The sequence below is a fragment of the Quercus suber genome, unplaced genomic scaffold (assembly GCF_002906115.3).
Source record: "Quercus suber isolate HL8 unplaced genomic scaffold, Cork oak 2.0 scaffold_255, whole genome shotgun sequence".
NCBI lineage: Eukaryota > Viridiplantae > Streptophyta > Magnoliopsida > Fagales > Fagaceae > Quercus > Quercus suber.
This window is the reverse complement of record NW_027069711.1, coordinates 36,987-48,638: the sequence shown is the minus strand read 5'-3', so window position 1 is coordinate 48,638 and position 11,652 is coordinate 36,987. Positions and strand designations below refer to the sequence as shown.

General features: G+C 35.5%; 1 protein-coding gene across 1 annotated transcript in view; it reads left to right on the top strand.

Annotated features, from left to right (window-relative positions):
* LOC111988675 (uncharacterized) overlaps nucleotides 1–10,483 on the top strand; it is a 19,655-nt gene extending 9,172 nt beyond the window's left edge. Inside the window, exons 5-7 of the mRNA XM_065781048.1 lie at nucleotides 2,928–3,089; nucleotides 8,894–8,983; nucleotides 9,865–10,483. Coding sequence (XP_065637120.1) covers nucleotides 2,928–3,089; nucleotides 8,894–8,983; nucleotides 9,865–10,061 — 449 coding nt within the window. The 3' untranslated portion in view covers nucleotides 10,062–10,483. The remainder of the gene's footprint in view (nucleotides 1–2,927; nucleotides 3,090–8,893; nucleotides 8,984–9,864) is intronic.
* Nucleotides 10,484–11,652: the final 1,169 nt, after the last annotated feature.

The following is an 11,652-nucleotide window of genomic DNA, read 5'->3' as shown; positions in this document are numbered from 1 at the left end:
TTTATCCTTATTAATGACAGCTTTTCTAGGAACTGTAACTTTCCTATTCAACACTTTGGCATCCTTTGTCTCCTTTCTCAATCTTTTGTAGCAAGGCAATACATCACTTCTCATATCGACTTAGAGGAAGCCCCAGCAGTTTACTAAAACCAGGAAGTCTATTCTTAACCCAACTAGAAATATCCAACGTATTCACACACTCCAATGCCTCATTACCACAGTTCAACTCAGCCAACAAAGGCAATCCAACGGGAGTGATAGACATTAGAGGGATTGATAAGCTATCCTCTCCACCCAAACCCATATTTGAATTATTCAGTTCTTCCACCTCCAAAACACTCGCCCTATGGACATCGCACACTGCCTTCGTGGGTATCACCGCTAAACTGGACTAATCATGTTCTAGGACAACTTCTTGGCTGAAGTTGGCACAACTATCTCAGCCACCTTCAACCCCATCGTTGACACCCAAAGCCACAAGCCCAGCCCTCGATAAGCTCAAAAAGAAATCAGATAGGAAAAGCTCAACCGATGACCGTGAAATCACCTTATTTGACTTACCCGGTGACAAAGTGGGCTCATCGGAGCTAGTTTCGGCGAAGAAGGTGCCGTTGGCCACCATCGAAGCTAGTTCCGGCAAAGAAAGTGGGCTCATCGCACACTGCCATCGGTTCGGCACTTCTGGCTCATGATCGAAGAATTGGGGAAGGGCTGAGTATCCTTTGCCATTCATAGAATTCTCGCCCACTTCAAATACACTTGGGCCCAAGAAAATTGAATTAAAAGGACCCACACGTGTGTCGGTCAGCTTTGGGCTTGTGCTTAGGCCCAAAACAGGCTTATCTTCAGCCTTTTTGTTTCTTCGTGCAACCCATTTATCTTCAGCCTTTTTGTTTCCTCGTGCAACCCATTTAAGGGCCTTTGGTGCTCCTTTATTGCAGTCCCAATCCACTGCCCGTGCTACCCCTCTGATCTTCGTATCTCCCCCTTTCTTTCTATCCCAGGAAACTCGTCTCCTTCCTATCACATCAACCTCCTCGATAAGACCTCTTCCTGTCCAACAAGATCCCCTAGCATCACTCTTCTTTCCCTTTTCATAATCTTTTGAATTCAAACTGAGGCTTGGGAAATGTAGCCTAGTGTCTACCGGTTTTTGCTCACCTACCTCTGCCTCCTCATTAATGCTCTGCTCCCTCTTGTCCCCTCCCACCACCTCCATCTTGTCAGACTTGCCCACCGGAAAATCCCCAACTTTGGCACCTTTAAGTCTCAGATTCACCCCCTTCTTCTCCTCTCCTAACTATGTCATCTTCCCCTTTAGATGCTTTCTATCCTTTATTCTTCCATGAAAGCCTTGCACAACTTCAGCAAAAGTTTTAGATTTTTGAGCCTCCAAGTTATACCTCTGCACCTGAGGAATAAATTTTGGAAGACCATGTCCACCCACCGCATATTGGGAAGAGTTCAACAACTTTCTTAGTTCAAGACCAAAAGCCCTCCAACCAAATTTCTCTTTGCCTTCAGGGATAATAATTGACGTCCTAAGCCCACCATCTTTGAGCTCAGTCAATAGCAAGAACTTACCAGAAGAGTTGAAGCTCCTTTGGAGAGTAAAAGCAGTGTCACCTTCTCTGAAAATAAAAAACTGTTTGGAACTCTCCCCAACAACAAAGTCTTCAATATTATTCATCAGCCATTGTGCTGCATTCTTGCCCATGAAAATTGATCTCATAAAGAATTTTCCCCTCTCAAAAATCCGAAGCAAGAAATAACATCCCTCTTCCTCTAAAACTAATTGAAAGAATTTGGACTCAATAAAGAAACTGCGAACTCCCCCCATGAACAATATCAATTCCATATTGTCTTATCCTTGAATTTAGCTCCCAAAGGAAAACCCAAATATTTCATAGAAAGACTACCTTGCTTGGAGCCAAGAACAGACAGTAGTAACTCTATATTATGCACCACTCCAATAGGAACCAATTCTGACTTGCTCAGATTTATTTTTAGACCAGTGCCTGCCTCAAACCAAATAAGCACTATGCGGAGAATTAGAAGCTGATCAAGATCGGCATCACAGAAAATTAGTGTCATTAGCAAAGAGGAGATGATACACCACTAAAGATCTTCCCTTTAAATTACCCACACGAAAACATTCTGTGAAGATGAGATTATATCTGTCATGACCGTGCATAATCGAGTAGCCAAGACTTTAGCAATAATTGCCTCCTCAAAAGGTCTCTCTAACCAAACCGCATTATCTCCGGATATCATTGGAAATTCCAGCACATCTGGAAAAGGTTGAATCACCTGCTGTTCAGAGTATAAATTCATGAAAAATTGAGTTATACAATTCTCAATCATACCTTGATTGGAGGACAAGTTGCCATTAACCAACATGCTCTCAATACCATTATTTTTTCTGTTAGAATTTGCCATCTTATGAAAAAATCTTGTATTGGAATCCCCCTCCCTCAAGTAGAGAATCCTAGACTTTTGTCTCTAACTAATCTCTTCTAATAAAGTGAACTTCTCAATCTCTGTGCGGAGATTAATTTGTTCTAGCTTCTACTCAGCCGTTAGAGTGTGCGTCTCCCCTCTAGCATCCAATGCATTCAACTTACTCCAAAGTTGCTGAGAGTTGAGACTGGAATGAATAAAATAGTAGAGAAAAAAAATGCAATGTAACACTATTATATGCTATCATAACCTGAACTCATATGTATGTTTTCTTCATGTGTTGCTTAGCGATCAATTTTTTTGGGGGGGGAAAGTTTACATAAGCAAATGAGTTAAAAAGCTAATTCAAGATTACACTTAGCCAATTAGATGTTTATAACTCTTGCTTGTTACTATGTGTTACATGCATGAGTTTTATGTCCAATAGCATGTGGCATCTGATTTTTTTTTTTTTTTTTTGAATTCAGCAAGATATGGTAAGCGTCATGTTCTGGTTCTTGCTGGCTTCCCACCGAGTACTAGGACAATAGATCTAGAGAAGCTTTTTCAGGACTTCAAGGATCAGGGATTTGTTATTCGCTGGGTCAATGATACAACCGCACTTGCAGTATTTCGAACGCCATCAGTAGGTAATTATATCTCTACTAATCTTATTTGTACCTTTATTAGTTTTATCAATTTTAGGACATTCAGCATAATGAAATAATCAAATATCAGGGAAGTATCTTTTGTTCCACGCTAGTGTGGCACATTCACATGTTATAATGTCATTTGTCAGTGCTGGTCATTAAGCTTTATTCTGATGGTGTGATATTGGTTACCAAATAGTTATACTTTGAAATAAATTGGTGAGAGCTGTCATTTGATGCAGGTTATGAGTGATTTTATATTCAGGGTCAAATCTGTAACTTCTGCAATTCCTGCGAATTAAGGGTATTTCTATTTTGTTAATTTATTTGAGTCTAGAATCTTCTAGGAGATCCTAATTATCTTAAGTTTTTTTAACCCCAAAAAAAAAAAAAAAAAAATCTGAAGTTTTATTTTTTGGGGTCTAAGTTATTATTTTATTAGGTTTTAATTTACTAGTCAAACTAGGAGTCCTATTCTTCTAGTACAAGAAATGGTCATTAGCACATTGGCCTTTGTGGGTTCTTTTTCCCCCTTTTCTCTTCTTTTTTTTTTCTTTTTCTAGGTTACTGTTAAAGGATACTGTTCATATGACCTTTGAACATCATAAAATTTCGCTTATTCTTTTCTTTTCAACCCTAAATCAAGCCATTTCTTTTAACTATCAAAACCCTAAATCCCCACATACTTTCTTCTACCAAATTGCCATCAAATAACTCATTAAAACATCTTTTAATTCCTAATACAAACCCATAAACCTTCTTCAACAACCACACGTACGCAAATTCCCCAATTTTCCTACATCAACATTAGTTGCAATTTCTACTTTTTGTTGTTGGTTTTTTTTTTTTTTTTCCCGTCTTTGAGGTCAGAACCTGTGTGAATTGGATTTGGCTATGGGTGTCTATACGTTGTTAGTACTGTTGTTGAAGCTTTTTTTTGATAGATTAGTACTGTTGTTGAAGCTATTACAGGTTCTAAACTCTGCTGGTGTATACAAGGGCTCTTTTTGACATAGGACAAATTTGGGAAATTGTGTATGTGTTCTTTAGTAGGTTTAGGATTTGGAGGATTTGTAAATGTCTGGTTTACAATCTTTAGAGAGAAGGGTTAGGGTTCAAGAATTGCTAGGTTTTTGTCAGGAAGAGAAAATAGTTTGATTTAGGTTGCATACTAAAAGGATAGCAAAAGGTAAGAAGAAATGGAAATCAAATTTGTTCATAATCTGTGAAACAGTACTTGAGAACAGTATTATTATTAACAATGGCAAAACACCAAAGGAAAACAAATGAGAGAGAGAGAGAGAAATAAGGCCAATGTGCCTTTATACTCAAAACAAAAAGGTAAGAAGAAATGGAAATCGAATTTAATTATAATCTGTGAACAGTGCTATTAATATTGGAAAAATACCAAAGAAAAAGAAATGAGACAAGGAAATATGAGAGAGAGAGAGAGAGAGAGAGAGAGAACAATAAGGCCAACGTGCCTNGGGGGGGTGTGGGGGTTGTTTATGAATGTATTCAGGTTGAAAACTTTTTAATCCCACCTTTACAAGTTAGTGTGCCTTTGGATTAGAAAAGAAAGTATTGTTGTCTAAAAGCTTTGAAGTTTTAAAAAGTTTTACATAAGCAAATGAGTTAAAAAGCTAATTCAAGATTACACTTAGCCAATTAGATGTTTATAACTCTTGCTTGTTACTATGTGTTACATGCATGAGTTTTATGTCCATAGCATGTGGCATCTGATTTTTTTTTTTTTTTTTGAATTCAGCAAGATATGGTAAGCGTCATGTTCTGGTTCTTGCTGGCTTCCCACCGAGTACTAGGACAATAGATCTAGAGAAGCTTTTTCAGGACTTCAAGGATCAGGGATTTGTTATTCGCTGGGTCAATGATACAACCGCACTTGCAGTATTTCGAACGCCATCAGTAGGTAATTATATCTCTACTAATCTTATTTGTACCTTTATTAGTTTTATCAATTTTAGGACATTCAGCATAATGAAATAATCAAATATCAGGGAAGTATCTTTTGTTCCACGCTAGTGTGGCACATTCACATGTTATAATGTCATTTGTCAGTGCTGGTCATTAAGCTTTATTCTGATGGTGTGATATTGGTTACCAAATAGTTATACTTTGAAATAAATTGGTGAGAGCTGTCATTTGATGCAGGTTATGAGTGATTTTATATTCAGGGTCAAATCTGTAACTTCTGCAATTCCTGCGAATTAAGGGTATTTCTATTTTGTTAATTTATTTGAGTCTAGAATCTTCTAGGAGATCCTAATTATCTTAAGTTTTTTTAACCCCAAAAAAAAAAAAAAAAAAATCTGAAGTTTTATTTTTTGGGGTCTAAGTTATTATTTTATTAGGTTTTAATTTACTAGTCAAACTAGGAGTCCTAGAGAGAGAGAGAGAGAGAGAGAGAGAGAGAGAGAGAACAATAAGGCCAACGTGCCTTTATACTCAAAATTCTCAATTTTTTATTGATCAACTCCATCTTTTTTCTCAAGTACATTGAGCATACTTAGTATAAAGAGTCTTTCTTGTACTAGTAGTTTAGGGCTCCCAGTTGGACCAATAAACTAAAAACCTAATAAGGTAATAACATAAAATACTAACTTGGATTCAAAGAAAATAGAATCTAAGATACTTAAGTGTTGTTTGGTTGTGCATGAATTTCTTTATATTTTCTTAAAAAATAAGTACTTACAAAAAAAGTTTTATATAGAAAAGTGTGTGGTTAAGTCATTGAAAAATGGGTTTTAAAATGTAAAAGAACAAAAAAAACTTGTTTGGTAAATGTATCCAAAATTCCATTTAAAGAGTTTTTTCTTTTTTTTTTTTTCAGCCAAACTCTTTCAAATTTTTATACTTTAATCCAACTGCACACAACCATCAATCATTCGATCTTCCAATTTGCCTCATGTTGCATGTTCTAGGTCCAATATTAGGAAGGGGAATTTTCATTTTCTATATGATAATTCTTATATCAAGACCACAGGGACGCAGTAGCCTTCTGAAATCTCTATACAGGCTTCCATCAGTTCTCATCATTGAAGAACTAGTACAATTTGCGACAATTTTTCAATCATGTATCTCATCTCAACCATCTTTCTTTGCTGGTGTTTATTATCTCTTTCCCCACGTTCTCTACCATGATGAACCATAACTTAAAGTTGCACATTTGACTCAGATCTGAATTTTCATAGCTTAGGTCTAGGATATTTTGCAGTTGATGCTGTAAGAAGAACATAGATCTAGTATAGATCTAAGATGAACTGATCAAAAGATGCCACTTTTCAAGAAAATTGACGCTTGCAGGGGTTAAAGAAGAATTTCCAGCAGCAAAACCAAAATCTAGCTAAAAATAGATAATAGGGTTGAAGTTTGATCATTAAAATATCAATTTCTAGGCTCAAAGAGTTCAAGAAATAATCTAATATGAAATTTCATAAAATAAAAAGAGGTTGCCTACAATGATTCAAAAGAGACTATTTATTATAGCCTTTATTAACCCTAGAATTCTAGTCCTTTATCTTTTATATAACAATTGAATGCTAACCATCCAAATTCATTAAAAGTCACATGCTATTTACATAACCTTTCAGCATGTTAAACGCATAATAATAAACAATACATGACATAGAGAAATAAAAGACTTATATTATGATAGTAAATGAGCTGACAAAATAAACTAATGGGTCTTCTTTTCTTTGGGCTTAAAGTCTTCTACATCAACGTGGTAGTTGGATTAATGATATATGAGGGGCAGTGCCTAGAATTTTTATTTGGGTTTGGATTGTAGTATCAAAATATAGTTAAGGTTATTATGGTTTACCCAATTGTCGTTTGGGATAGTTTCACCCTACTTGCAGTTTAAAAGGTAGAACTTTACCTTCTTGAGGTTTCATTTGTAACAGTTAGCTTCTGCATACCTCATCATATTTCACCATAAAAAATAAAGATAAATGTATTTTCCTTGTTCTCTTTACTTATCTGCTGATGTCCCTTATTTTCTTTCTTCTGTCATGGATAACTTTAATTAGTTGAAACCCAAAACAACCACCAATCCACCTCACAACAACATCATCAAAGTCTCTCAAGCCGTGGCCCCGCCACCAATCAATACCATGGCCATCATGAACAAACCCACCCACATACAAAACTCCCTAAAATAGCTATAGATCCCCTTCAAGCCTTAAATTGCTGCTGCTATGCCAAGTTGGGGCCACCATGAAAATGCCATATAAACCCGAACCCATACTGCCGGTTAACTGAATTCACCATCATGACACCGGCAAAGCCACGAAACCAGCTGCAAACTCTCAAAAATTCACGAATATTTTGATTTGACCTTCTTTTGGGCTTTTATTTTTATTAAAGAAAAAAAAAAAGTGTTATCTTCCAACAAAAAGGAGGTTAACATCTAATTCAAGAGCCGCCTCTTAAAGAGTAATTATTCAGCACTCTGGAAGTACAACGACATGATTTTCTCTTCTTTCACATGAATGGTGAATCTCACCATGAATTTATTTTATTAAAAAAAAAAAAAAACTATTTTTTGGTGATTTAGATCATGAATAAAAATAGTTTTTTATTAGAAGTTTATAGAAATTTGGTGGGGGATGCGGGCAGGGTTGGGGGGGGGGGGGGGGGAGTTACTTTTATTCATGTTCATATTGCTGGTAGAAGGGATTGCTTACTTTAGAACTTCAGCCAACATGAATAAAAGTTCCAACATTTTTTGTGGACCATAAATTCAAACTTCTCGTCTTGGGATTCAGATCTGGCCATCAAGCTCCTCTCTCTCTCTCTCTTCTTTTTTTTCCTCTCAGGTCATTCAGATCTGGTCTTTGTTCTTTTTTTTTTCAGTAGGAAAATAATACTTCATTCCAAAAAAGATGAAAGGTACAATGGAAAAAGCAAAGCACACAGGCAGTGTGCTAAGAACCATTAAAAAAAAATAAAAAGCAACCTAAGATGCATGAAAAGTACAACTATCTAGCAAATCTGGTAGGGAAGTAAAAGTAAAAATTTCCAAAGCATTTGTCAATTCGAATAGAGTTAGGAAGAAAGAAAGCTTCAAGTCCTGAATCAATCTTTCACTCCCTTCAAAGTTCCAAGCATTTCTTTCCCTCCAAATACCCCACGTAAGCATTTGTCTTTTCTTTTTCTTTGTTCGCTACCTCTGGTCACCTCTCATACATATGTGTTTACTTTAAACAGTTTAAGTGATTCTTTATTAGAAAGGATATGATTATATAAAGCTCAAGGAAAATTATTATACAATATTGAGAATTTTAAAGACTTAAACTTTTATACTTCCAAAAAAAAAAAAAAAAAAAAAAACCTAAATTAGATATTTATATTGCCTCTGTATAGCTTCATTCTTCTTGTTGTATGAGAGAGTTTTTGCTTCCATGAAAGTTCAATGTCTTGAATATTTGAATTAAATGATCTGACCTTTTTCCTCCTATTAAGTGGGAGGGACACAAAACGATATTCTAGATACCTTTAATCTTATCTTAATGTTTATTGTAGGGTGGTTTGTTTTGTGCTATTCTTAGGTGACATTTGGGAATGGGGATTTGACTTTTGTGTTGATGGTTTTCCTTTATCAGTAGTTCAGAGAGCAGTGATTTCCCTCAATCTGGTGCAACTTTTGAAAGTCAACCTCCCTTTATTTGCCATCAGAATATTTTGCTTGCATTTGCATTTGCATTATTGCGACTGATTGTAAAATTTAGTTTATGCTCTAAAATTTTAGCTTAGTTGTTTACAATCTCAATTTTCTAATGCAGCGCTTGAGGCCAGAAATCACATTCAATATCCATTCACTGTACGTATACTTGATGAGGATGATACCCTTATGAGCTCAATTTCACCAAGAGGTAAATTATGTCTTTCCTGAAACTTATTATTCTTCTTGTATATAAAATATGCTAGCTTTTCTGGGAATCAGTTTCTCATGCACTTTTTGAAATTTAAAGAAATGTGAAGCCATGATAAGTTTTCCTGCTTTAAGGCTCTGGCGTGTTCTCTATCAAATATTTGTCAAGAATATTATAATAGAAACTTCCACTGGCATTATGCTGATTGGCACCATGCTTTACAAAATATTCTCAGTAATGTCATTTAAAGTGCCTTGTCCTACATAATGAAGAGAATCAATTCTCTTCTGGTCTCCAGTGTTGGTCAGCAGATAGGCTTTTATTGTAAGTTGTCATTGGATTTGATATTATATTGTTTCTTTTCCTTTTCCATATTAGGTCTCCTCAGTCATTCCATCTCTTTATATCTCTTGTCCAGAACTAATATAAATTGAACTAGTTTACTATCCTCATCTGTTACTGAAAATCAGTTTCTCTACATACTGTTATTTTGGAGTAGACAGAAATATGCAGCATTATGCTCTAAACATATCAAGTTGTCCTCCTTTTGGCACCTAGAGCCTTCCTTGAGATTAGGGTTAGTCTGGATACAACCATTTTTGCTGCCTCTGGTATCTGAGCTGCTCTACCCATTCTCTATCACTTTTCTTCTGGTCACTAGCATAAAATATATTAGGGGTTTTTTTTTTTTTTTTTTCTCTGTTGTGTTGAGGATCATCTGTGTATGCGTGCATTTAAACTCCACCCTTTCTTGCGAGAGGTGGAATTGCCACTTGAGTTAGAGCTTATTGCATCTTAACTCTATAGTATTTGAGGAAAAGTTGTCTCATGTAGCTTTCTAAATAAACATTGACACTGAAACATTTTACTATTCATACCAGACCTGGAACCTCCCCGACAAAGGCCACAGACGTCAACGAGAACTGCCCAGAGGTTGATTGCTCAGGGGATGGGGTTGAAATTGCCTTCTGCAACTGTTGGGTCCCAAGAATTTAGAAAACAGGAAAATGAAAGAAGAAATCGCATAGTCACAAGGCAAAAATTGAAAGATGATGCTTGGGGTGATGATTTAAATTAAGATTTTAAATTAACCCCTTAAATCATCCATAGATTCTTGTTTTTATACCCGTGCTAGATATCCTTGTTAGAAGAAACTGCATATCACAAGGCAAAAATTGAGAAATGATGTTTGGGGTGATGATTTAAATCAACCCCTCAAATCACCCATAGATTCTCGTTTTAAAATACATGCTAGATGTCCTAGCCTTTGTATTGTTGGTATTTCCTTGAATGTGAAAATCCTTTAGTATGTTGAATTGTGTGCATATTACAATTTTTTGTTGCTAGAAGAATTTTGTTGTACGATTGCTTAAGCATGACCTACTGGTAAAGTAATCCTTGTATAAATAGGCCTCAAAAGTTTCAAAACTTTGTATTATTCATTAGCTGCAATTTGTTGTGCTACAGGCCATAGTCAATTGAGGAATCCTTGTTTTTCTATTTTCATCTATATTGATTGTTGTTCTAGTAGTAATAGCTTTCCATAAGTGAGAGACCCAAATGTTCTTGGAAAAATTACTATTTATCTCCTTGTATGGCCAAATTTCAATTTACCTCAACTTTTAGAAACTGACAATAAACCTCCTTGTGTTTTTGAATAAACTGAACCTATCAACTCTTTCATTTAAACTAGATTTAGCTGTGACAAACAACTTAATTAGCCAATAATAAAGTAGTGATGCTTGAACTTATAAAATCATCATCATAAACTATCTTTCATATATCTTCTTAAGAACTACGACATATATTCTTATATGTGGATATTTTTATGAACCACCACATAATGAGTTCGATAAGATTCCTCGAATCAAGTTTGAAGGAAAACTTTGTCATATGTGGATATTTTTATGAACCACCACATAATGAGTTCGATAAGATTCCTCGAATCAAGTTTGAAGGAAAACTTTGTCCACACAAACAAGGCAGTTGATCAGATGCCATTTAAGGATGGTCCAAATTGTAGTCTAACAACATTTATGTTTGGGGCCTATTTGGAAACAACTTATCTAACTTTTTGCTAAAAGTGTGCTATAGTATATTTGGACCTTGAAAAAGTGAAAAAAAAGCCGGAAAAAATGAGGTTTTAAAAAGTTGTAGATAAACGCTAAAGGCAAAAACTTAAAGCTGATGCCAAACTCACCTTTAATGTGTCTCTTTGCCAGCCAACACCTGTTTCTTTCTCATTTAGGAATCCCAAATTCTAAATAGCAATAGCAACAAGAACTAAAACAAGGAAAACATATTAGCCTTCCTAAAAAGCACGGGTCTTCCTTGATTTTGTTTGCATTCTTCACGGGTTTTGCTGTGATGGTCTACATGCAATAAACTTGTAATCAGTCATGTTATTCTGACCCTTTTGTTTTTCAGGCTTCCATCTTGTGTTCTACATCAAGGTTTTGTGATCTACGTCAAGTGCTTGTTTTGCTTTTGATGTTTTGGTCTTTGATTTTGTGTTCCACATATCTTGTTTCTTTGTGTTGTGGTTTTAGTTTTGTGATTGCATTTGTGTAATTTTGGGGCTTTTCGCAAATCAAGTTTTACTCTTGTAAACTTTATTTTCTTTACAAGTTTTTTGTTCTTTCTTTGGGAAGTTTATTACTTTTCTAGCC